General features: G+C 39.4%; 2 protein-coding genes across 2 annotated transcripts in view; both read right to left on the reverse strand.

Moving 5' to 3' along the window:
* Positions 1–12631, reverse strand: part of LOC132303905 (protein NAP1) — a 44353-nt gene extending 31722 nt beyond the window's left edge. The window contains exons 1-13 of the mRNA XM_059801356.1: positions 12313–12631; positions 11535–11977; positions 11363–11437; positions 7432–7512; positions 7061–7141; positions 6811–6893; positions 4331–4415; positions 4085–4210; positions 3803–3910; positions 3336–3380; positions 3113–3255; positions 1696–1828; positions 17–127 (exon numbers count right to left, since the gene is read on the reverse strand). Coding sequence (XP_059657339.1) covers positions 17–127; positions 1696–1828; positions 3113–3255; positions 3336–3380; positions 3803–3910; positions 4085–4210; positions 4331–4415; positions 6811–6893; positions 7061–7141; positions 7432–7512; positions 11363–11437; positions 11535–11951 — 1488 coding nt within the window. The 5' untranslated portion in view covers positions 11952–11977; positions 12313–12631. The remainder of the gene's footprint in view (positions 1–16; positions 128–1695; positions 1829–3112; positions 3256–3335; positions 3381–3802; positions 3911–4084; positions 4211–4330; positions 4416–6810; positions 6894–7060; positions 7142–7431; positions 7513–11362; positions 11438–11534; positions 11978–12312) is intronic.
* Positions 12632–24143: 11512 nt separating this feature from the next.
* On the reverse strand, positions 24144–27378 carry LOC132303921 (uncharacterized). The gene is made up of 2 exons (XM_059801377.1): positions 25356–27378; positions 24144–25253 (listed from the first exon to the last, which is right to left on the reverse strand). The coding sequence occupies exons 1-2, from the start codon at positions 26688–26690 to the stop codon at positions 24438–24440; spliced, it is 2151 nt and encodes a 716-aa protein (XP_059657360.1). The 5' UTR covers positions 26691–27378; the 3' UTR covers positions 24144–24437.
* Between the last annotated feature and the right edge of the window lie 324 nt (positions 27379–27702).

Raw genomic sequence — 27702 nt, forward strand, 5'->3', positions numbered from 1 at the left:
GAAAAGTTTGACTTACTATGTCTACTGCCACCACTCGAGAAGCTTTAGATTTTGATGATGAGATTCCGACATGTTGGAAATACCACATAACCTCACACTGCGCTAAAGCCAAGGCAGAAAATACCATCTGCAGGGACCACAAATCATCTCACAAGTTACCTCTTAACAAGTCAGTATGTTGAAAATTTGTTAATGAACCTTGTCAGGAATTATGTACGCTATGTCTGACATTCAGATAGAAATAAAAATGGTTTACAGACAATTTTATATGTGTGTATAGACAGTAAAGCAACACTGAAACATTTAAAAACAGTACATATATATATATTTAATTATTTTCAGTGTGGTCCTGTCATGATTGATTGATATGGATCAATTTTAAGAATCTAGCATCAACAATTGATTAATGCAACTCCAACATGTATTCCACATACCTATTAAAATGAGAAGATATTGGGTGCGCCGGGCATACCATGTCATTGGTATGCCCGGCCAATGAAATTTAATATAACAGTTAGTTGAGAACAGTTTTCAAAAATAGATGGGACCAATTTCATAGAATAATGTATTTTCATTGGCTGGGCATACCAATGACATGGCATGCCTGGTGCACTAAAGGTCTTCTCCTATTAAAAGATGTCAGCTGTCAACACTTTAAGCCCACTATTCATTTGCAGAAATATAAATAAAATTACAATATGATACAGCTCAAAAAGTCCAACATTTTAATTGATTTTTTTTTTTTTTTTTTTGATAAGTATTTTAATTGAAATTTTTTTATATAGGAAGAAAATATAATTGTAATGACAAAGTAAGAGTAATAGCATATGTAATACAATAACATACATTATATATTCATAGCTTCATCTTCAAGATTATACAACTCCTTGTATAGAAATTAAATTATTAATTAAAAGTTCTATAACTGTCTTATTCAATAGATGTATATAAATAAAAATTTCTATTTATATATAGCCGTGTCCGTATCTATACTACTTGAATCCTCATTCTAGAATCCAGGCACTCACATCTCACAAGCATTGCATCAACAATCTGATGCTATCCAACAAAAGCATTATGAGACACGTAAATGGTACCACTCACCACCCTCCTCTGTTGAATAGCAACAACTTTATAGAGCCACTGAATACACACCCCATAAAACTAATTGGCTTGAAATCCTATTAAATGAACCGTAACCTTTTTCAGGATCAATGTAACGAAGGATTTGATTCATTCAAGCTAGACTGAAAACTCCCGAGTCGCCTGTAAGTAGTTTAAAGTGGCAAATACTTCTTCTTTTACCACACACTCAGATTGCAGGAAGAATGGCAGACAGACCGTGGCTCTGGGTCTTGTCCTCATTCAAACTTTATAAAGCATTTACCACCTCTTCCTCTGAGAATGGTCATTCCAACTGACCCGTGTGCTTACCTGAGATTTGGTAAAAACTCCAAACCATCAAGTTAAGTCTTCCTATCACAGATCACTAAGTATGTAGCTTCTCTTAACAAAGAATACCCCGACCACCATCCTCCTCTCTGCTCCTGTCCGCACCTTCAGCAACAATTCTTCCACAATTCCACTGTGATCGAGTGTCCTACTAATAAGTTTTTCTAATAATATTAACATTAAAATAGTGAATTTGCTTATCAAAAGAAATCACTTCATGTAGCACATTTAAATACAATATACCTGAATATTAGGAGCCAAAAGACTGGGCTGATCGGTGAAAAAGAGCACCATTCTTCCAATCTCTTGCTTTAATAGTATTCTCCTTTCACGGTGTATGCCATCACAGGATATTAATGCTTGCTCATGTACTTCACTGCATTCATCAGCCACATAACCATATAATATTTGGCAACAGGGCTCAGAAACAACAACAGGGAAAAAGAAGACTGGTCTCAAGTTAATTTGATAAAATTTTGTAACACTAACTACATAAATGTTCAAATGTCACACAATTACACAAGCAGACAATTATGAATGAAAGTAATAATCAAACATAATAACAAAAGCAACTTAGTCATACTGATAGAAAAAAAGTTCAACACAAGGAACCAATTAAAAATCATCATCAGAGATATTGACCATTAAAGCATCTACATTAAATATCTTTGGAATCGCCGTCTGGTTCATTTTCCCCTTAGTCCTCACTGCTGCAATCTTGGTTGTGACTTCTCCAACTGTATCACTCAACAATTCTTTTCTGATCATCCACTGACTATGCTCCAACTATTTTTGATTAGGCACCCCTCTCAATCATCCGAGCATCCTCACCTTAGCTTTAGTTAGCCTACAGACGTGTTTCTTTTCCATTGATGATGTAATGTCAACATTGCCAAAGAAATGATGTGCATTTCCACAAAGTGCCTCGTCACAATAATGTTATAAACCTACAATTGGCTTAAGAACAATTGCAAAAATAGTATGGATTCAAAGAAAAGAAAGGAAAGGATAGCACTAGTTAAGAAAGAAAAGAAAAGACAAAAAGGATAGTATTAACCCCTCCTCATGTTAGGATAACTATGGAAGGAAAAGAAAGGAAATGGTAGTGGTAACTCCTCATCTTGTTAGAAAAGAAAGATAGCGGAGAGAGAAGAAGGGAAAGAAAAGTTCTATTACGATAGTAGAAATGGTTAAAGAGGACAGCTATTATAAGAAATGAGGGCAAAATAGATGATCACCAACTTCCATATCATTTAACCTTCCCTTTCCTTCCCTTTCCTTTCCTTCTTTATTTTGATATCAAACCAAGTTAATATTTCCCTCCTTTTCCTCCATTTTCTTTCCAATTCTCTTAATCCAAGCACACCCTAAAGAGAGTGAGACCTAACAGTGCTTTTCAGCATTTTGCATGAGTTTGGAATATCATTTAACAATGACCTTATCATGTAGGTAAATGCTAGAGCTTCTGCCAAGTATGATAAGTTAATAACAAATAATGGTTAATGCCCCAAATCTATGATACCACCAAACAAGAATTTTACAGAAAAAAACAGCAAATTTATTACATCCCATCATATACTATTTTTTTCTTTTTCTTTTTTCTATATTTCTTTGGCCAAGCAACATAACTTTCACGGAAATGGCATCATCGAGTTAATACCTTATCATTTTCTCCACCTGCTTTGCAACACTATATTCCAAATCTGCTTCTTTTTGCTTTGCACGTCCAGATTTTGCCATCTTCTTTGATTCCAATACCCGTGGCAGAACATATAGCTGATAGTCCTCATGCAATAGTATATACTGCAATTTAACAAAATATAAGAATGTTCAACTAACTCAGATGAAGAACACATTTACAATAGCTCACTTATAGAACTTACCTCATCCCTAAACAATGTAAGAACTAAATTTTCCTTCAGCACAACCTAAAATCCACCCAAGAAACAGTGTGAGAAGAAACAATGCAGGATAATCTGCCACAGAAATCCATTATATGGAGATATTAAAAATAGAAATAAAAAAGTGCTTTTAAAAAATAATGAAATATATACTGCTAGTCATTTTAATTGAGAAATAGACATAGGGGGTGAAGAAACTTTCTAAGGCTATATTCTTCTCTTAAAAAAGTCCATTTAATAGAAACTGCACAAAGGACAAATAAAACATTCAAAAATGCTGCTCGCAGATACTGTCTATAGGTCATCTATTTTCCTTAGATAACATATTCTAATATGCTAATCTTCTTTATTTGTGTGCTAATTTTTATTCATAATATGCACTGAATTTAAATTTGGAAATATATATATATATATTAGAGTAGCAAAACACAAGACCTGCTTGAACATACCAAAGCAATGTCGATGCTGGTGACTCTAAGAAGCTCGTCAGGACAAACAAGATAACCAAATAATACCCACTCCCGATAAGACGTAACATTTGCCAAGTCTTGAGCTCTCTGCAGGAAAAAATAATGAGAGAGAGATAATATGAAACTGCAGTGTGGTTGAAATAATTGATTATCTCCATGATAAAAGAACTAGGAGTTTATTACACTTGAGTAATCATGGAGATTTCAGTAAGTTAAATATATTTTAGTTTTTTCAGCATCATGCAAAAGAAGGATGCTTACCATTGGATGTGCAGAATTTGTAAGTATGTCAGGATATCTAGGATGAAATGGACTTAAAAAACCCTCGTTTCTAAGCTTCCTGGTATCTGTTGATAAGAATATTATAGGACCCACGGCCTCTAAAACCTGGTAAAGAAAATTGGGGCTTTTTAATCATATCATTGTGATAGCTGAAACAAAAAGATCATATCGTGAAAAATTAATAATAATAACTGATATTCTCAACAAAAGGATAAGAAATATGACCTCTCCAATTCGAGGGCTAACAAAATTCAAATCTTCATGTAACCCTTTTAATGGCGGATCATAGGAGTCAATGAATTGAACCAATCTGTCACAGGGAAAAGGAAATAAATCAGCTGCCACACATCAATATTCTTCATAACAATGCGGGATTGATACTGAGGCATTTACTTTGTCCAAACAATTTCAAGGTTAGATGTGTGCTCTATATGTCCCTACCAACACACTTTATTAATGGGAATCAAAGCTGGGTAATCAACTTTAAGAATATAAACACAAAATTACAATGGACCATGTTATGTTTACATAATCAATGCCCATGGCATCAATTTATTGTAAACTTCATTGGTGTGCAATTCATCCCATTTGTTATTACATAAATATTTATTCGTCTTTGAAAAGCATTCAAAAGTACAGATGATCCCGAAAACTCCCTAGACTTCCATTCACTCCTCGAATTATTTCTTTTTTCGGAGGACTGCATATGCTAATCTATGAAGTGACCAATCAAACCATGCTTGAATAAATCTACCAAGCCGGTAAATTGTTGTGCTGACATTATACTACCGCACCATCAACCAATCACAAGGAAATCATGCCTAAGATAAGTGTTTCCGCATATAGAAGTGCTAAGCTAACACAGCTAGAATCAAATAAATTAGCTTATCCGGTAACATTCTCTTTTCTTTCGTTACACCAGTGTGTCTGTGACCCATTATGAGATGAGGCTAGTCATTGTGGATGCATGCAATCACCCACAAACCACGTGCATTGGGAAGGTTCAATATGTTCTATCCCATCAAACCCACCTCTATGCTTTTTGATGTATTTAAGATATCCAGTAAAGTCCATGGCTATTCATTTAACTTTTCTTCAAAATTAACTTATCAAATCTCCCATTCAAGGAAATAATTCTGTGAAATCAATGGGCACCCATTTGGTTTCTTAATAACCCATAACTTAAATATCCCAATAGCCATATAATTTGTTAGAGAGAGAGCTAGAGGTTGGCATCGGAATGTTAGAGAGAGAGAGAGAGAGTGATTTTGTGTGTGTGGTGGGAAGCACTACAAAAGGTGGCGGCTGTGATTGAGATCGAGGGTTGTGAGGTCTCAAGTATATATTTTAGGAGTTGGAAATAGAATCTGCTTATGCATACTTATGTATGAGTTTATACATATATAATTACTATATATATGTAGTTACAAATACATCGGTGGAGATGGCGGCTTGGAATCTATGTTGATGGTGGATTGTAATGCTTGAGAAGTTCAACACAGTGGCGAGGCCCATGAGAGTGGTGGTACTCAGGATGATTGTAGGTAAAAATAGTTGAAAGCCACGTTAATTGAGGTGTTGTTCAAGTCAACAGTGGCGGGATTGGTGGAGGGGATGGTAGGTCATCAGTGAATTAGGCTCATTGAGACAATTTGCTTCAAGTTAGAAAAAAGAGTAGGTATCTAATTCTTCGAGTTAAGTCAGTTTCTGTTTATCCATTGTTGACCATAGGGTTGCTGACGGAGGGGAAAATCTATTACTGACAAGGAAAAAGAATGGAGCGAAAAGTAATTTCAAAACCTCAAGGATAATTTGTAATTGTTAAATATGATAGAGAAGGTCAGCAAATACGCCCACAATAAATTCAAATAAGTAATGATGGGATTACATCAATACTTTAAACTCTAGCTATTGAACAACTTTTCACATACGGGAGATGACGCACCCTAATTTGGAAGTGAAGGCCTGAAGATTGGCTTTGATCAACGCTAATTAGAATTTTTCCTGGTTAAGGTATCACATCATCAAATATGTCACCTTATTTTTTTTTTTTCCCCTGACAATAACTCCCACAATGCTCTTGGGGAGACTCGAATCCTCTACCTTTCAGGTTGAAAGGAGAGGAAATACCAACCATATTTTGTCAAATCTGACCTCCACTTCTAAATTAATATGCATCAAAATATAATCCCTTAATCTGTTGCCACTACAAGATCAAAAAGGGACAAATTTTTGCAGCTTATTTAAAGAAATCATCCCCAGGTATTAAGCCACCTAATTGTTCAAGCATGGAATAGCATCCTGATGTTCAGAAGAAACAGGTTTCATGTCTTAATACAGAAGAGGACAAAATACAAATGTTTGCACTTTTTACAGTTATTGTGTTTATTCACACCCCTAGGAGCGTTTAGTGCAAGAGGTGAAAAGAATGGATTCATAAATCATAACTGCTTTATTCTTTAGCTCAAGTGGAGCAATAGAAAAGTTCTCCTCGTGTATTTCATGTAAAAACATGATATCTTTGGATAACAATGCATTGTTTGAATACTACATTAGATCATTTTTATTTATTTTTTATAAGTAAACTACTACATTAGGTCATATACCAAACATACTATTATTTTTATAAAGATGTGGATACTTCAAGGTCAAAATTGCAGACCCATTTAAAAAAGCCTGAAGAGATTATTGAAAATATATCCTACCGATGATAAAAGTCGCAGTCTCTGTCATTTCTCAACATGGCATGCAAAAGGTTGTACATTTGCAGCATCATTTTCCTTGGTATCTGTGATGAAAGCATTATATAAAATATATTAAAGAAATTAAAGCACATCCATGCATGCAAGTTTCCTGATTCATGCATATTTAACTAGGATAGACTTAAGAAATAGTCACCGAAATAACATTGATGAAAAGGATAACAGTGAATGGTTACATGGAATGAGGACTTGCCTTCTCAGAAAAGAGATTAACGCGAACAAAGGAACAAAAGAGATCCATAAAAGCATGTAGTATAAGCGAGTTCTGATGGGGCTGCAGAAGAAGTTTATATAACCATTAGAAATATAGAAATATATGCTTTCCTTCTTGACATACCAATTGTGGATAACCTAGCCTTCCTTGAATGTTGATGACATTTAAAAAGTGGTGGCAGACACGAACAAGCACAGAAATAGTTACAAATTAAAACAATTTGGTTATTGAGATCCCATGACAAACACCGCATATCAGGTCAAACACCAACAGTATTCTAATGTTTGTGTTACAAAAACATCTAAAATCTAGATTTTGCAATGGTGATCAAGAAATGATTATCAACTTACCAACAAGGTAATTACTGTACTGCTTAGATCCAATATGAGTCGCAGAGCTTGTTCTCGAAATGCCATTAAGTCAACAAGTAGCTAGTTCAAACAAAAAAAAAATTTATTTCAAGTTAACGTACAGATCTCATTTGTATCTGTTGAAATCATAAAACGGAAGCGAAGAGATAAATAAAACAAGTAGAACACACAAATATTACGTGTACATCTACGACACAAAGAGCCCAAAGGGCTACATCACTTTTATAACACTCTCTCAATTCATACACAATACAATGGTGGAGGCTCATTTATATAGGAGAAGAAATTATGAGAATAGAAAGAATTAGAAAATAGGAAACAAGGATTTTTCTCCTCTGATTCCTCTAGTAACACCAAATCTTCAATAGTAGGAAACAACATCAATTACTGAAAGATTTTCCTCCATTGATTCCTCCATTAAATCTTCAATAGTATCAAAGCTTGCAAAAATTTTCACCAAGAAATTAGTACCAAAGGCACTCCAATGACAAAGTAGTGTAAAAAAGAAAAGAAACAATAGATGTACAAAAAATGAAGTTGCTTCCACCATCATGCACCACAAGTATCACTTGATTTGTTTACAAAAGTGTTATATTGTTTCATACTCCATAGGACACGGATTTCTCAAAGAAGAAACAAAATATTTTGAAATAACTTGTATTGTATCAACAAAAGACTCAATATAGTTCGTGATCATTAAGCTTACACAGAAAGCTACTTCCTTTTTTCTCAACCAATTGGAATCAATAATGCTAATACACTCTAAAAACTCAAGGGATTGTTGCTTGCTACGATTGTACAAGTTTGGGTTGCCAAGCATAAAATGCAAGTTCGAGTAGAGAACAGCCTATTAGTGCAAAACAAGCCAAAGATTAAATAAATGTTCAGTTTATCCCTCCCAGTAGCGTTGCTCCATTGCGACCTAGTGGTCGCGGATTTGAAATGGAAAACAACCTCTCAGCATGCGGAGGTTTAGCCCTCCCCCGACCCAGTAGTGGCAGGATCCTCATGCACTAAGTTGCCCATTTTTCCAATTCATCCCTCCCAGACTCCCTATACAAAGGACAAACTTTGGTAATGCCCTTTCTACAATTTGAAATGGAACAGTTTGTATGCACAAGTTTAAAGAAAATAAAAATTGTGCTCAAGTTTATATCCATCTACCCAAAGAATCATATGGTATTGACCAAGTGTGTAAGATACTGAAGGAAGTGCAGATCGAAAGAAGATAGAAATAAGATTAATTGGTCATGGACCAACTTAAACCTACACAACCAAGTTGTAGTCTAATTGGAATTTACTGATGTTGTTGTTGTTGTTGTTGTTGATTTGTTGAGTACAAGATAAGTTGTAGAAGCCCAAGGAAAGGATAGAAGGCCCTACTACAGTCAAGAAGTCTTTTTGTCCGTGGGAAACTGCCAATGTCTATTTTATGTTGACTTGAACTTTTTATGCCGCTGGCATATATTTGTCTTCTAAAGTTTTGTTCGGTCAAGGAGATTTTTGTTAAAATATATGGACGGACATTTAACTAGTGATCTTTAGTTTAATAGTCAATATTCTGCCTCCTTTGATCATACATTGTTGTTTGATCACAACTACCATAGTTTATTTAGTTTTTCTTTAAATAAGTATAATTTATGTAGTTTTTCATGTCAAGACCATAATTTTATAACCAAAACCCTTTTCTTATTTAGCCTTTAACATGCACAAGATAGTTGGTATCCAAATTTTTAACAAACCTAAAATAGTAGCTACAATAATTTCTAACAACATTCTGAAATTACGGCATTCTCTCTTCCAGAAAAACAATCCAACTCTAATCCTCATGATCCACAAAGCGTACTTCTTTCCTTCTGTGTCATAAAACCATAAACTACTGGATTTCAATTACCTTTTCCCACCACAAACCTAGTTGTAGGCAACATTGTCCTTTATAGTGCCATGTATATTATTTGTTTTATTACTTTTAAAACTGTTTTGTTGCTGATGTAGCTTTAATAATGTTTCTTATGTTTAATCAAGTTAGAAGTCACCAGCAAGCCTTTAGCTCATGTAGTATCTCCTATGTTAGGGTAAAACTTGGATAAGCCATCCCAACCATGTCCAATCCGATTTTTCATAAGTTCGGCAATCAATTTTACAATTAAGGTTGGGCTAGGGCTGAAAAAGTTAAATTTGCACTCAATTTGAGTTGGTCTTGGGTTGGGGAGTCGACAACCCGAACTCAACCACAACCCTCATTCTAATATGACTATTTTCTTGTTTAATTTTCTTTAAATCTTGATTTATTGTATATTAATCATTTGGGGAATTTATTTCTTGAGAATGTGTTCATAATTTTTGTATATCTGCATTAAGAATTTAAAATTTATTATGCATACGAGTAATCCAACCTGAGGCTAGCTCGAGATCAACCAGTTTTTTTTAGCCTGCTTTTTCTAACCTGAGTTCAAAAATTTTAAGGTAGGTTAGGCTCAGAACGGGGAGTTTGGGTTGATGGTCACGTTGGGTTTTGCTCGAGTTGAGAGACATTATACCTTGGGTTTAGGTTGGGCCTATGTTGACCGCCCAACCCGCTTAAGTTGGACCCGTAGTGGAATGTGTGTGAATGAGAACCTACCCAAAAAAAATCAAGTTAAAGTCATATATTAGGGGACTAAGTTGTAGCAGTGGTCCGCGGATTTGGATTAGTTTTATTAGTCTGCCTTTGTTAATGGCCTTAAGAAAGTTTATGTGGATCTGGTTAATCGAAGTTCAAAATTTCTAATTTGGAGTCCTAAACCTAGGAGAACTAGGAAAAAAGAAATAGTATGTAAAACATTCGTGTACTCATTCAATACAAAATATAGCAGTCCCTCTAATCTTTTTTATACATGCTTTTGTACAAAGCATTTGTACTGTAAACAAATATGAACATGTCAGCCAGCACAAAACTTTTTTTAAGATCAACATAAATGTAAATCCTAACATGTGGTTTGACTGAGGGTATGGCCTAGATAGAGCAAAATGAAAAAAAAAAAATTGATTTATGTAGCCAATCATCAGTAATTGGGAAAAGACTTTGCTGAGTTGAGCATCTGTACAGAGCCTTTCTTTCTCTTTTACGCACATACTCATTAATTAAGTTTTTTTCCCCTTAACAATTTGTAATTTATATTCCAGAGTTTTTGGTATGTTAAGGTCTTTTTGTTATTTGTTTAATTTAAAGTGACAAAAAAATAAAATAAAATAAAATGTATGTCATTTGAAGTGACAAATTTGGATGTTTGAATGATATGGGTTACAATAATCTTAGACCAATTATAGTTACTATGTTGATTATACTAGATGATATATTGAACAGTCAGTGGAACTTACTGTTGTTTAACAAGATTTACTATGATAACAATAAGATTTTGTTAGCATAAACTTTCAAAGTTTACTGTATTTAATGTTTATTGATTTATTTTAAATGTTAGTGCCTTGCTTCACTTAGACAAGCACTCACGTAGCACCTTTGGGAATGCTGGATCTCAGCACCTTAAGGGCACCTTTTGCCATTAACTACAGTGGCATATTTCACATGTACTTTGGCTCTTGCCACCCAAGGATGCTAAAGCATGAATATGACTATATTATTGGAAGATGACTTTGGAATATATAATCTCCTTTTGATGATTTGGATAAGATTCTCGGGGTTTTTTCATTTCCTTCCTATTATCTGAAGCACACAAACCCTTAAATCTTCTAAGAATAAAATTGAGGGAAAAAACAAGTTTATTGACTTGAAATAAAGGCTCAAATTTTTATATAAAACCAATGAGATGAAACAGCAGTACCGTGCCATTGTAGACCAGCATTAACTAAAACTTGCAAATATTCTTAGATTTGACATGCTCAAGGTGGCAAAAAGAAAGTTGAATCATACCAGAACCCAAGGTTCCAAGCTTTGAAAATGAACTTCGGCATGGTCATTCAAAGCATCCAAAGCAACCTTGTCAACCTACAACAATGATCTCACCAATAAACAAAAATCTCTCCGAGCCATTTTTATGAACAAGAAGAAAAAATGTACATAATAAAATGATTTCAATCCTTACACGTTCTAGTTGTAACTTGCTATGATGTTCAGGAAACTTCTTTGAGAGCAGGATACAAAATTTTGGATGGTTTGGAAACAAGCCCGCTCTCCAGAATGCCTCTGAAAACATATGGCTCACAGGATCAGGATAGTCCAATATCTGATTCAATCTATACATCTTGGCCATTAGCCCTTCTGCAACCGCAGTAAGCTGGTACACCCACTGCAAGTTCAATCCCTTATGAGACCCACCAGAACTCTGCACCACTCTTTCAGAACCCCCATTCCTAGATGTCCTACTTGCCATTGTAGAAGCACTTTCTTGACTCAAGTACTCAGTCCACCTCGACGGGCCTTCCCATTCCCTCGATCTCGCGGCAGTGGGTGAAGATGACAACACATCTTGTGCCGGAAAAGGATGCCTAGACTTCGCCATTTCACTCACTAATTCACCTAATATATCTGCAAACAAGACTAGGGTTCAGAACCACAAATCTATTAAATTACAAATTTTCAAGCAAAGTTTTCCCACTTCACATTTTCTATTCAGTATTCATTCAATCAAGCAAATTAACAGTAAAAACAAACATACATTTTTCAGCACTCTCAGTCTTTAAGATTCAGAATTGCAGAGTTAATTATACGGATTTTTATGTAAAATTTCAGTGTCACACTATAATGCTAAACCAATTTCAGATTACCAGCATGAATTGACTGTAAATGATACGCATAATAAAAGAAGATTACCTAATAAACGAACTCGAAATACATTATATATAAATATAGAGAGAGAGTACCGTAGAAGTAAAAGCTTTTTACTTCACAAAGTGAGAGGATTGACTATCCGTCGTCGCCATTGGAGGTGGAAATGAGATTAATCGACAGGTTGAAGTTCAGATCTGAGCTTCTGCAACAAGTAATGGTAGAAGTTTTAGAGAGAGGTGGGGTTTAGAGAGAGAAAGACAGTTGGTCCAGTACTGGTGGAGCTTGTTTATTTTGCACCAAAATGATTAAAGACTGGTGATTTTGTTTTATTTAAGACAGAATGCGACGCTCTGGTTTTAATTTCTTCAGTTTTTTTTTTTTTTCTTTTCTTTTTCCTTGTCTGAGAAACTAGGACGCACGACGTTAGTGAAGCGTTATATATATATATATATGCGTCATCACACAAAACAACAAGAGTCAAGCCCCATGGACTTTATTTAATATTTATCGAATGAATAATTACTATTATAGAAAAAGTAATCAAAATGGTAATTTCTCTTTTTATAATGGGTAACCATTTTGTTTAACTAGGTTATGTTGGGTTAACAAGTTCAATGAGGGAAAATAAATACAATGTAAAAAATTTAAAATTTTCTTTTCTTTTTCTCTTATTTTGAACTAGGAATAAATTTTAAATTTTAATTCACAATTTGAAGATACAATAACTCAATTATTAGTATTTTTTTCTTTTATGTTTTTAATTTTTGTTAGTGTCCCGCATTAGAGTTGCAAATGAGCCAAATTGATATTTTGAAGGTTGAAGTAAAAATTTGAAAATTAAACTCAAAACTCGAGTTCAATATCCAGTCGGCCTCTCATACAAGCAATCGTATTTAACTCGTCAAGCTAAATCAAAAGTTGAATTCACTTTATTTATATTAAGATTGATAAGGAGAGTACTGTATTATAAATGCAGACAATGTTGAATAAACAAATTGAATTCACAATCTTAACACACTTGTTCATTAACACATTTCAAAACATTTTGCGAAACCTAAATCTATCTTATTTATCAAACCAACTCAAAAAATAAGCTTAAGCTAGACTTCTTTGCTAAACAAAGGAGCTTTAATTAGAATTTTAGTTTAAATAAATCCAAATTATTCACTAACAATACGATTCATTTGCAGTCTTACCGATTTATGCAACATATGATATGATTTCATAAGTTTCATACTTTATTGTGCAATATCATTATTTCGAGAATGTAATTAATACTCATTCGAAAATACAATATATATATATATTAGAAGTTAAATTGAAGAGTAATGATAATCTGTTCGATCAAATTGGCCTACTCTTTAGTCTAAATCTTACATGTAATAGTCACGTAATTATATAAATAGTTGATATTTTATTTACGCCCTAAAGATACCAAAAATAAATATGAAAAAAAGTTGAAGAAGTTTTGACGATCCCTTTCTATCTCTTTGATTTCTCCATTCATCTTCTTAACTCACGGTTCTCTCTTTTCTACTTTGCAAAATTGAAAGGAAAACAAAGTATTGAGAAGTCTCTATTGGTTTATAAAATTAAAGGAGAAAATACATATAAACATATATGTTTGCTTATAAAAAAAAAAAAAAAAAAAAAAAAAAAAAACCCTAATATCCTTTTTTTTTTTTTCAATATATATTTAGGCTTCTGTATATTGTATCAGTTTTGGGGATTTGATTTTTTTAAAAAAAACTTCAAAAGTTTATTACGCAATGGATGCGAGAGAAAGAACCAAGGAAGCAAGAAAAAGAGGAATGGAGAAATCAGAGAGATAAAGAGGGGTCTTCAAAATCTCTTTAGTTTCTTTCTATATTTATTTTTGGTATGTTTAGTGCCCAAACAAAATATCAACAATTTAGATAATTACGTTGTATTTACACGTATAATTCAATCTAAGAATAGGTCAATTTGATTAAATAAAGTATCATTACTCTATAAATTAAACGTACTTAAAGGTTAAGAGTGAACTCTCAACCTTTCTTTTGAGGAAGATAACTTATACCTGCAGAATTAGAGATACCCTTGGACAACATTTGTTTACTTCAAAAATGTAATATTGCGTGCTCAAAATAAATGTATCGGAGGGCATCCACTTTCATGGTTGCAATGTTGCAAAGTCATGTTACATGTGAACCCGCCGTTGACTTTGTCAATGGGAGTGGGTGCTGGGGAAACACCACGTAGGCGTACGTTAGAAGACACCACTTTGAGATTGCGGAAGACATACTTGGCCTTGACATTTAAGCCAGTATGATTGCGTTTTTTTTACTATAATACATAAATTGGAGTGTAACAGACGCTTATTTTATGTGGAACATGTGGCTACCTATGTAGCCTATAGCATAAGCATTAACAAGTTCTTATTATTGTATTATTTCTTGATTAAAATTTTAAAATATCCAACGGTCTTTTTTCTTATTCTATATATATATATATATATATTTGTTAGCATCATAGAAACACCTTCCACTAAGAGTAGATTGAATAAATAATGGATCTGTTAGCAGTTAATAATTTAATATGAGAAGAAGTAGATTGCATAAATTTTGAATAAAATATTTGTGTATGGTCAAGAGAGTTGTTAACTATGTCTTTCAACTCCTAAAACACTTCTAGAGCTATTGAAGTGGTATTATTATATTGATTTACTTTTAATTAATTATTAAGAATCATATGATATGGTCACCCATGATGTGATACTACTTATTGTGCATAACCAAATTTATAGCAAGTTTTAATTCTAAGTAATGAACAATTATAAAACGACACACGACACACTTTTATTATGGTTAAGCAAATTAATTTGTCCTATTCACGAATGAGAACACATAAAATTTGGATTATCCACTAAGAACGAGGTGAGATCACTTTTCTCTCAATCTCAATTTAGCAAAATTATTATTACTTACCTAATTCAGAATAAGTACATCACTCAAATCACGTATTAGGTTAGTTCAAAAATTTATTGTGAAGAGAATATCTGACAATTCTGACATTCATTTCGTTAGACTTCATCCAATTTCTTGTTATACTATTTTAATTTTTTTTGTAATGCACAACTCTAGAGTCTCGGGGTCATGTCCCACAATACCTAGAAGAGAAACATCGCTTGACTTTGTAGACGCGTTTTGAAAAAAACTTTGAAGACCAAGGATTATGAATCTCGATAGATTAAATGGCAGTCAAGGAGCTCTTCACTGGAATGAGCAGCTGCAAGGGGACAAAATCAATTCATGCAACTAAAATGTTCCAGATTCACAAGTCTGCCATTACAACATCAATTCATGCAAACTAAAATGTTTCAGATTCACAAGTACTGCCATTACAACATCAATTCATGCAACTAAAATGTTCCACATTCACAAGTCTGCCATTACAACATCAATTCATGCAAACCAAAATGTTTCAGATTCACAAGTACTGCCATTACAACATCAATTCATGCAACTAAAATGTTCCAGAGTCACAAGTACTGCCATTACAAACCAAAATGTTTCAGATTCACAAGTATTGCCATTACAACATCAATTCATGCAACTAAAGTGTTCCAGAGTCACAAGTACTGCCATTACAAACATCAATTCATGCAACTAAAATGTTCCAGAGTCACAAGTACTACTATTACAGCATCAAAATAGTGTGCTGCATCTTGAATCCTTGATGCACTATAACTGGTACAATATTATGCATTTCTACGTCTTCATCTTCGATGAACTGGTACATTCTACGTCTTCATTTGCAGAAATTGAAGAATACAAGTATGGTAACAAAAAAATGTTTATCCACAGTAAAATTTTGGTATATTCTTTGGATTGTAGATGAAAAAAGAAGCAGCAGCACTCTAACATCATCATAAAATCACCTATTATCATCGTATCCAAGTTTGATAGCAAGTTGTACCATCTTCATGGCACGATCACTCATCAAGCACTCCATCCTGGCCACAATAAAATCACCTATTGTCATCATATCCAAGCAACGTCATTCGTATTTCTAACATAGGAAGAGGATGAAATTCAGTAAATAGAAATTTTAGGATACATGGAGAAAAAATGGGTGAAAAGGAGATAAACAGATTATTGATAGCATAAGATTGACTCATACTCACTAAAGTTATATATATATATATATTCACCTACACTCAGACACTAAATTACTCATATATCAAAATTCAAAAGCCATATCAATTTTTAGTTATTGTTTATATCTATATATATTCCTCTGTTTAGTGATTATATATATACATTGAAGACCAGTGCCAACAAGTGATGCGCTATAACATTGTTTTTTAACTAAACCACATGACAAGTTGACCTAATTAGAGGTTTAGAGTAAATTTTTATTGTTTGGTAGAGGAGAGAATAAGAGGGGAATGATAGGGGGAGGAATGAAGAATCCTTTCAAGTCCACCATTTTTTTAAGAATTTGTGTAGTTTTTCCTAGTAAATTTTGTACATTTTATTTTTGTTTGTTCATATATAATAAATGAATAGGCTTAAAAAAGACCATACAAATGTTAAATCCTTATATATTAGTTGAAAAGGTAACGAAATACAGCATATGCTATTAATCCAACAGTTTGATTTTGTACTGTAAAAAACTGTTGATTATGGGTTGGTTGCAATTTGGAATCCAAAAAGACCAAATTAAACTGTCAGTGATAAATATATATATTCCTATATAATACATTTATTCAAGTCCTTATTGTGTTGCATTAATTAAAGTGGTACCCTCATTGTATGGGATAATACACAAACCTCACCCAAGTTAAGGCCTTATAACACACGGTTCCCATGAATTTTTAAAAAATTACGTCGCCCTCCCTTGAGGCTTGCCACATTGAGGGCACTCCTCTGTTTCAAAGTTACCTTTGAATCAATGTGGCTGCATGGGTAATCCACATGCAGCCACATTGAGGACACTCCTCTGTTTCAAAGTTACCTTTGAATTTGCAATGGTGATCACCGACACAGAGAAGAGGATCAATTTTCCGATTGAAGCAGTGAGGTTGGACGACTAACCTCTCAAAGAGGACTACTCGGTGTCGATCAGAGAGTTCTCGGAGAATCCAAACTTCTCCTGAGAAGCCGTCCCATGGCGAAGATCGAATGCTCTATAGCATTAGAATTCAGACTCAAGGTCGAAGGTTCTTGCAGAAATCGATGTGCCGATCCAGAGCTTCCCCTTATCAAAGTGAGGAGGCCCTGGATGACATGGGCCAGGTCCGACTCGCAAAACACAACCTTCAGTCCGAACAGCTGGGTCAGCCCATAAAAAGACACTGCCATATGGGCCGAGCGGGAGTAAGCCCATCAAGAGTGACCAGGGCTTACTGAGGAATAGGCCCAGGTCCAGCAATTAGTAAATATCTTGTAAATATCTTGTAAATATCTATAAATAGGAGTTGGAATGAAGAGGAGGGGGATCTTGATTCGGGTTGAGGTGTAAGAATTCTAGAGAGAGAAAGAATAGAAGGAGTTTCTTGCATCTTCAATTGGCGCCGTCTGTGGGAAACGCATAAAAGTTTGGTTGATCAATGAGGAGGATCGAATGGATTCAAACCAATTCGGTTGATCGAGACTCGATCTTGCGGATTTGAATCCAGATCTGAGCGATTGTGACCTACTCTGGAGGAATTACGATTCTTGAAGCTTTGGCAGGAGTGACTTCAGATCTACGCAACCGCGAGTTGCTCGATTGTGACAGGATCTGACGGATTTAGAGTCCAGGCAATTCAGATCTTGTAAACAGTGAGCATAATTCGGAGAATTAGAAGCCAGATCTAAAAATTCCTACTCACGAAGCTTAGATCTACTCGCGAGCTTGAGATTAATGCCTTTACTCCGTTCGGGAATAATGATAGGTGAAAGCTCCAATCCGATGGAGGCTGTCCAGCAAACAAAGCTTGAAGAGTTGATGAATTTGATTGAAGCTCTCAGAAAAGAAAATGCAGAATTGAAAGCTGGATTGCAGCATCGGCAAATACCCGCAGTCTCGCATCCGCTTCCGGTCGGAGAAGGAGGTGTTCCATCTAGTATCGCGCATCAAGGCGATCAGAACGAGAACAATCAGTCAGCTCACCACCGTGATGAAAGGATGATGGACAATTCGCCGCCAAATGTTCGTCGAGTTGAAGATCACGAAGGCTCGACTCACGTTGATCCGCAGCGGGAAAGGTTTGACCGAGAGGAAGTGATGGAGGTAGATCGCCGTCGAGTAGCGTCGCCTTGGCAGAGAGAGTTCATAGAGGAACGGTCGTTCGATCCGTCTTACCGGCCCTCCATGGTTACTGTCACTCATCACGGTTCGGAGGGCAGAACCGTAACTCACAGAGCTACCGCCGGACTCCAGAGAGAGAATGAAGCTCTCCGATCCGCAGCTCGGACGGTGGATTCACCATTCACCGACGAGATCTTGAATGCGCCGCATCCAAGGAAGTTTGCTATGCCAGTCTTTATTCTGTTTGACGGAACAACCGATCCGATCGATCATGTGTATCATATCCAGTTGAAAATGGCCCTGAACACGGAAAACGACTCTTTAATGTGCAAATGCTTCCCTACAAGTTTGGCCGGACCGGCGCTCAGCTGGTTCAAAAACTTGCCTAGGAGCTCCATTGGCAGTTTCAGGGACCTGTGCGATCGGTTCATAAGCCAGTACTACGGGAACAAACGCCCGCCGAAGGACATCTCGAGCCTGTTCACGATGCGGCAACACAAGGATGAACGGCTCCAGGCCTTTCTTACCAGGTTTAATCTCACTAAGAGTATGGTAATCGAATGCCATCCTACTACGGCAGTTCAAGCCTTCAAGTTAGCCATGACACGCGGAACTCCGTTTCACACCAGTCTGGTAGTGAATACGCCAGCTACCATGGACGAACTCAATGAGAGAGCCGATGGCTTTGTGCGCCTCGAAGAAGAGGAGGCAGCTAATGCTCGGACAACGTCGCTTGTGTCGACCGAGGAAAAGTCCAAGGCAAAGATCAGGCAGAAGCAGGCTCAGCCGCAACGTCAGACCACTTGGAAGGCCGAAAAAAGGTCCAGGGAGGAAGAGTTGATTACTCCGCTGAAGGTCACTCTGGCGAGGATATATCAGGAGAACAAGGACAAGTTTCATCCACCACTGCCAATTAGACAACCCCTCGAACAGAGGGATCAAACTAAACATTGTGCTTTTCATTCTGATTTCGGACATCAGACTAACGAATGCAGGAACCTGAGGAGGCAAGTGGAGATGTTGATAGCTAGAGGGGAGTTTGCGAGTTATGTTCAAGGCTCGGCGATGGAGCAGAATCGACCAGTGGAACAAATAAAAAGGAGTCATAAACAAAGCTCCCACAATTCGCAACCAGTTCGTATAATCAATGCTATCCATGGTCGACCCGAGCCTAGTGAAGAGCCAGATGAGCTGCTACGGGTGCGCCTGCGGCAGGCACAGATGAAGAAAAGGGTCGGCAATGTGACCACTCTACACCAACAGAGCCCGTCAATGCAGATAAAGTTCGACTGGACAGACCTGCAGCGTGTCCAACTGCCTCATGACGACCCGTTGGTAGTCAGTTTGACAGTGGCAGAGTGCTTGGTGCGCAGAGTTCTGATCGATCCTGGGAGCAGTGCGAATGTTATGCCAAGGGACACATTTGACAGGCTCGACATTAAACCAGAGAGGCTCAAGCCCACCGGAAATCCCTTATTAGGGTTCGATGGGAAGAGGGTGGAACCCGTCGGGATGGTGGAAGTAGAAGTTCAAGCTGCAGAGCGAGCTCTTATGGAAACTTTTGTGGTTGTGGAAATTCACCCCTCGTATAATCTCCTGATGGGAAGAGGATGGATTCACAGAGTCCGAGGTGTACCCTCAACTCTGCATCAGGTCATGAGGTGCCTCGGGCCCGATGGAGATAAAGTGATAGACATTCGGGGGGATCAGGTCGCAGCCAAAGAGTGTTATTCCGTCACACTAAAGCATGCAGGGAAGGGAAAGGCGCCCGTCCGGTCGACAAGCCCCAGATAGCAATTACAGGAACCTCCACTCGAGCAGAATAGGGTGGAGGAGTCAGCCGACTTGACCGAGGAGCCCCTTCTGGATGTGCAGATCGATCAGTCCAGGCCAGAACGAACTACCAGAGTGGGTATAAGACTGACCAGAGAAGAGCAGCAAGAGCTAGTGGATTTCTTATCCCACAATGTCGACGTATTTGCATGGAGTCATCTCGACATGCCTGGAATTAGTCCTTCCGTCTCCTGTCATTCCCTGAATGTCAATCCTAATTTCAAACCAGTGAAACAGAAGCAGCGAAGATTTGCTCCAGAACGTAATCAGATCATAACGGAAGAAGTTGATAGGCTGCTTGATGCGGGATTTATCAGAGAGGTGCACTACCCTGAGTGGTTGTCCAACGTCGTTGTGGTGCAGAAGAAAAATGGGAAATGGCGCGTATGCATTGATTTCACCAATTTAAACAAAGCCTGCCCGAAGGACAGTTTCCCGTTGCCTAAGATTGATCAAATGGTGGATGCCACCACGGGGTATGAGCGTTTAACCTTTCTGGACGCATATTCAGGTTATAATCAGATTCCTATGGACCCCGCAGATGAAGAAAAAACTTCTTTTGTCACCGAGCGAGGAACGTACTGCTACAAGGTTATGCCTTTTGGATTAAAGAATGCGGGAGCAACTTATCAACGACTTGTCAGCAAAGTTTTTAAGAATCAAATGGGTAAGATTGTCGAAGCCTATATTGATGACATGGTGGTGAAAAGTAGGAAAAAGGATGATCATCTGAAGCATCTGCAAGATGTATTTGATGTACTAAAGCGATATGGGATGAGGCTCAATCCGACCAAGTGCTCGTTCGGTGTGAGTTCCGGGCAGTTCCTGGGACACGTGGTCAACCGCAGGGGCATCGAAGTTAGCCCCGCTCAAGCAGAGGCTTTGATTAAGAATGCCGAGCCAAAGACGATCAGAGAGGTGCAAGCCCTAACAGGACGAATAGCTGCATTAAGTCGATTTATTTCAAAGTTGTCAGACCACTGCAAACCATTCTTTGACACGATTCGGAGCCATGGAAGGCAGGTCTGGGGGGATGAGCAACGACAGGCATTGACTCATTTGAAGCAATATATGCAGAATCCGCCAGTCCTGTCAGCCCCAGAACCGGAAGAAAAGTTATTTCTATATCTTGGAGTATCTGGTGTCGCGACGAGTGCCGTTCTGATTCGTTGCAAGGAAGGGGTGCAATACCCAGTATTTTATGTAAGCAAGACACTGATGGAGACAGAAAAAAGATACTCAAAGGCCGAACGGGTGGTACTTGCACTTGTAAATGCAAAAAGAAAGTTAAGGCATTATTTTGAATCCCACCCCATAGCTGTTCTAACAACTTTCCCAATCAGAACGCTCATGCACAAGCCAGAGCTCTCGGGCAGAATGACAAAGTGGGCCATAGAGTTGAGTTCATTTGACATAACGTACGAGCCGAGAACAGCTATTAAAGGGCAAGCGGTGGCCGATTTCCTACTAGAATGTGATGCCGAAGATACGGAAGAGGACCTTAGAAGCGGCTCTTGGAAACTTTTTGTGGATGGCTCCTCTAACCCGACGGGGGCTGGGATTGGGATCAAACTGCAAACCCCAGAAGGTACTTCCTTGAGCCAAGCACTCAGACTTGAGTTCCGAGCCACCAATAATGAAGCGGAATACGAGGCGTTGCTAAATGGATTAAAGTTGGCCAAAGAGCTACAGATCAAAAGTTTGACAGTGTATAGTGACTCGCAGCTGATTGTTCGGCAGGTAAATGGTGAGTACGCAACCAAGGATGACATGATGGGGGCATACCGTTCTGCCGTTCTGCGTAGAGCCAAGGACTTTGCAAAGATTGAATTCATACAGTTGCCGAGGGAACAGAATGCAGATGCAGACCGTTTAGCATGCAGTGCTTCAAGTTGTGGTGAAACATTGGCGAGGGTGATTCCAGTGGGAATAGTGACCCAGCCGTCCATTTTCGAAGAACCGATGGTCTCGGACCCTTGGCAAGTCAACGTCATACCGTATGAACCGAGTTGGATTGACCCAATCATTACCTATATTCGAGATGGCGTTTTGCCTATGCAAAGGGATGAAGCTAGGAAACTCAAAAAGAATGCTGCCAAGTACGCCATCGTGCGGAACCAGCTGTACAGAAGGTCCTATTCTGGCCCGTACTTGAAATGTGTCACCCCCGCGGAATCGCAGCAGGTATTGCGAGCTATTCATGAGGGTGTGTGTGGCAATCATTCTGGGGGAAGATCGTTAGCGCATAAAGCAATGACACAAGGGTATTTTTGGCCAAACATGTCAAGAGATGCGGAGGAGTTCTCTCGAAGGTGCGATAAGTGCCAACGATATGGACCAATGATCCACCAACCACCTGAAGAATTGCACGTAATGGCCTCGCCGTGGCCTTTCGCGCAATGGGGGATGGATGTGGTCGGTCCTCTGCCAACTGCAAGAGCTCAGAACAAGTATGTGTTACTGGCCACGGATTATTTCACTAAATGGGTGGAGGCAGAACCGTATCCTAGCGTGACTCAGACTCAGGTGAGACGATTTATCTGGAACAACATTATCTGCCGCTTCGGTGTTCCCAGAACAATAGTCATGGACAATGGCACAAACCTCGACAGCAGGCAAGTAAGAAAGCTGCTGGAGGAGTATGGAATCAACCAGAAGTTGGCTGCAGTAAGTCATCCTCAGGCTAACGGACAAGCAGAAATCACAAACAGAACCATTTTCGCCTGCATTAAGAAGAAGCTGGAAGATCATAAGGGGAAGTGGTTGGATGAACTCCCGAACGTTCTATGGGCTTACAGAACCACCCCAAGGCGGCCGACTGGGGAGAGCCCGTTCGCGATGGCGTATGGTACCGAAGCAGTTATACCGGTTGAGCATTTAGTCCCCACTATCAGAAGCTTAGCATGGAGTCGAGATCAGAACGACAAGATGTTAAGATTGAACCTCGACATGATAGACGAAAGGAGGGACGCAGCGGCTATAAGGCTAGCATCGTATCAGCAAGTGCTGGCGAATAGTCACAATAAGAGAGTAAAACACAGGGATTTTGCCCCGGGCGATCTGGTTCTGAAAAGAAAGGTGGGGATGGTCAAAAAAATGATGCCACCCTGGGAAGGCCCATACAGAATTGCAGAAGTCATTGGCAAAGGGGCATATACGTTGGAAACCATGGCGGGAAAGTTGGTCAACAAGCCCTGGAACGCCACGTCTCTGAAGAGGTACTATCAATAGAAGCTAAGTTCTGGTTTTAACTGGATGTTATTTGTTGTTAATCAAATACATATGAATGAGCAAGTTACCGGAATTTACAAAAAAAGAAGAGAAGAATTTTCTTTTCCAATGGTCTACTATAAAAATTGAAAGCCAAGTGGCAAGTGGCATTCTAGCCGAGCGCCAGGCACTTAAGCAAGATAAGTGGCAGCTGGCACTATAAGCCGAACGCCAGACACTTGCTAAAAATTGAAAGCCAAGTGGCAAGTGGCATTCTAGCCGAGCGCCAGGCACTTAAGCAAGATAAGTGGCAGCTGGCACTATAAGCCGAACGCCAGACACTTGCTAAAAATTGAAAGCCAAGTGGCAAGTGGCATTCTAGCCGAGCGCCAGGCACTTAAGCAAGATAAGTGGCAGCTGGCACTATAAGCCGAACGCCAGACACTTGCTAAAAATTGAAAGCCAAGTGGCAAGTGGCATTCTAGCCGAGCGCCAGGCACTTAAGCAAGATAAGTGGCAGCTGGCACTATAAGCCGAACGCCAGATACTTGCTAAAAATTGAAAGCCAAGTGGCAAGTGGCATTCTAGCCGAGCGCCAGGCACTTAAGCAAGATAAGTGGCACTATAAGCCGAACGCCAGACACTTGCTAAAAATTTAAAGCCAAGTGGCAAGTGGCATTCTAGCCGAGCGCCAGGCACTTGCCGTACAAACACACAGCAAAACTAATATAAAAAGAAAAAGAGAGAAAAGATATATATGTACTGAAGATAAGTTGAACAGAGCACAACACATAGAGAAAAAGAGTTCGGCCATTTCATTAATATTGAACATTTAGTTTACAAAAGAGAGGTGTCCATCATTACAAGAAGATATGAACTGGAAGAATTCGAAGGAGCCCTAGCTAGACGCCTCAGTACCAACAGCATCCTGGTCCTGCCGACTCGCCTCCTCGGCCCCATCAGCCGCCTCACCTTCATGAGGTGGGGAATCCAGGTGAATAACTGAGTCGTTCGGCTGGGGTTCAGCGTCAGCAGTGGCTACAGAGGGAGCCACGGTTGACGATTGGGGAGCGGTCAGTGGCAGAGCGGTAGGAGGAGCTGTGATGATCCTTGAGGATGCGATGTCCTGGCACTCATCAAATATACGCTCCGCTTCGGTGGGTTCTGGGTCGACATAGACCCCCAGAGGCTCGATCCCCAGATCCTTGTCTACCTCATCCGGAGTGGAGCTGGTCTGTCCCTCATCCGGAACCCGGTCGGCGAAGCCTTCCCGGAATCCTTGAGCATACCGAAGAGCACCGACCCTGGAGAACCGAGCATGAAGGGCCAGCATCCCACCACCCACTCTGCTGATAACGTCGATCAGAGCGGTACGCTCGTCCAGAGCTCTTTTTTCAAAAGCCATCCGAGCAGACTGTTCATCAGCTAGAAGACGTTGGAGTTCTGCCTTCTCTTCTCTGAGTGATTCCTGCTCAGTCTGCCAGACGCTCTTCTCGAGCTGGAGGGCGTCCTTCTCATCCTGAAGGGAATCATTCTCCTTTTTCAGGACATCTCTCTCTTGCTCGGCTTTGTCAAGCCGAACCAGCACCTCGGTATTCTTCATGGCAAGGAGGTCGTTCTCTTTATTAGCCACCTCCAGGCTGTCAGAATACTTTCGGGCCCTGGCGTTCCCCATTTCCACCTGCTTCTGCATGGCCATCATCCCAAACAATGTCTGCATAGGTGCACAATAAGAACGGTTAAACCAATAGTCAGAACGGGAGAAGGCAAGACCAAGTAATATAAGAGAATTCATGAGTTAGAAAATAAAAGTCACCTCCATAGCAGATTGGGGAAAGCGACTGAACACGTCCTTCTGGGAAAGGCCCTTTGCCGCCTCAATGTCCTTCGGAGTCCACATGCTCCTGTAGTAGGCCATAGCGGTCTGGCCATCCTTCAGCATGGTCTCGTTCGGTTTCACGAACGTCCCATCCGTTCGAGTGTACCGAGGGGCCCATGGCGGCAAGCTGGGGATAGAAGGGGGGCCTGAAGCAGAAGCAGAGCCACCAGCTGCAGGAGGCCCAGATTGAGAAGGAGCTCTGATCGCTCGGTGCAAGAGAGTACCCGGCCCAGAGACTCGGGTCCTTCTAATAAGAGGCTCCTCCTCAGGGTCGATTTCACTGTCAGGGTGAGGCCTTTTGCCTCGCTCTTTGTCCCGACCGCCCCCCGCAGCAGCAGGAGCTATGGTAGCTGGGGAGGGCGCGTTCTGGTTGGCCGCAGGGGCGCTGGCAGCAGGGTTAGTAGCCACTGCGCTCGGGACAGTGTCAGATATGGTGGCTGAAGAAGAAGCCGACGCTGGAGAGGAGGTCGCCCCAGCAGCAGGAATGACTGGGGGAGTATTTTTCCTCCTGCCAAAAGAGGGAATCTGCAGTCTGCTCATATTGTAGCCGAGTAATGAGAGCGCAAAGAGGTTGTCTGAAGTGAGGAGATCTGAGCAGGAAGGAATATCGTTCAGAACGTATCTCTTCAAGTAGTTAATCCTATCCCTGCAAACACTGTAGCTCAAGTCATCACAAGGTATTCCCAAGGAGCGGCATAAGTAAGTGCAAAAACGAGGAACGCATGTTTCACAGGGGCAGTCGTGTTTATGGGATTTGAATTTTTTATAGGAGGAGACAGAGCAGACACCAAAGGCGCTCGGGATAGGGTAATCCTCTGCAGCCGGTGAAGACCAAGCCCCACTAATACCCACTATGCTATCCCTCCAACCCTTTTCAGATTTTATTGTGTCAGTGCATATGGACATCTTCTCGAACGGGTAGAGGTGGTAGAAGGGCTCGTTAGTACGGATCTTACTGACCTTATAGCACAGAAGGAGGTCTATGAGGTCAAGGTCCAGATTTCTGTCACGCATCAATAAGAGCATAACAGATATGATCCTAAAGAAGTTGGGGTTGACCTGCAGAGGGGATATCCCCAATCTGTTGAAGACGTAACTAAAGAAAGGGTGCAGAGGGAACCTAACAACATTCAGTTGAAGGTTTGTGAATAAGACTTCGCCGGGCAGGAGGCCGGCGCCGGTCGTAATATTAACGTCTTGGGGGCAAACCCTAACTACGATGTTGTCAGGAAGCCTAAGTCTCATACGAAGGACACCCAGATCTACAACCATGGTGGAAGTGCAAGAAGAATCTAAAAGAGGGAAAATGGAAGCCTGCCGAAAGTAAAAAGAACGAAACTAACCTCGGAGGACTGCAAGATCGCTGGAAGAATGACTCTCGAAGGATTTCACCGGAAAAGGCTTAGCACAGTTCTAGAAAGAGGGAGATTTGGCTGATGATGGAGACGGTAAAGGGAAGTGAAGTGGAATTCGAGAGCATTATATAGGCAAGGGGGCCCGAGGGCCGAAGCGTCGGGAAGGCAAGAAATCCCTCGAACCCCGGAACATTGATTCTGGATCTGACCGTTCGCTCCCCCACGTGGTTATCTCGAGCCGTCAGCGTCATGATGAGACGCCATCAATAATTACCCCTTATTAAATAAGGGGCAATTATGGGGGCAGTTGAGGAGGCCCTGGATGACATGGGCCAGGTCCGACTCGCAAAACACAACCTTCAGTCCGAACAGCTGGGTCAGCCCATAAAAAGACACTGCCATATGGGCCGAGCGGGAGTAAGCCCATCAAGAGTGACCAGGGCTTACTGAGGAATAGGCCCAGGTCCAGCAATTAGTAAATATCTTGTAAATATCTTGTAAATATCTATAAATAGGAGTTGGAATGAAGAGGAGGGGGATCTTGATTCGGGTTGAGGTGTAAGAATTCTAGAGAGAGAAAGAATAGAAGGAGTTTCTTGCATCTTCACAAAGGATTCTTGATCTCTCTGAGGAAACCCATCTCTCCAACTATTTCTGTGTTGATTTCTCCCTTTCCTTTGCGTGTTCATTAAATATTTTTCCCTCCATTTTTACAAAGGGTGGTTGAAGGGTCATTTCGCAAAACAATTTGACAATGAGTAAAAGTAGTATAATAATAGAGGGTATTTTAGCATTTACACACGATTTTCTAACAGACCGGTAATATAATAAAAGAAAACTAAGGGAACCATGTGTAATTAAGACTTACTTCAGGGAGGTTTGTGTAACGCAACCTTTATATGAGAATTTAAGAGAAAAAAAAAAAAAAA

Source organism: Cornus florida, unplaced genomic scaffold (genome assembly GCF_030987335.1).
Source record: "Cornus florida cultivar Cherokee Brave unplaced genomic scaffold, ASM3098733v1 CherokeeBrave_3.0.0_Hap2_Chr01, whole genome shotgun sequence".
Lineage (NCBI taxonomy): Eukaryota > Viridiplantae > Streptophyta > Magnoliopsida > Cornales > Cornaceae > Cornus > Cornus florida.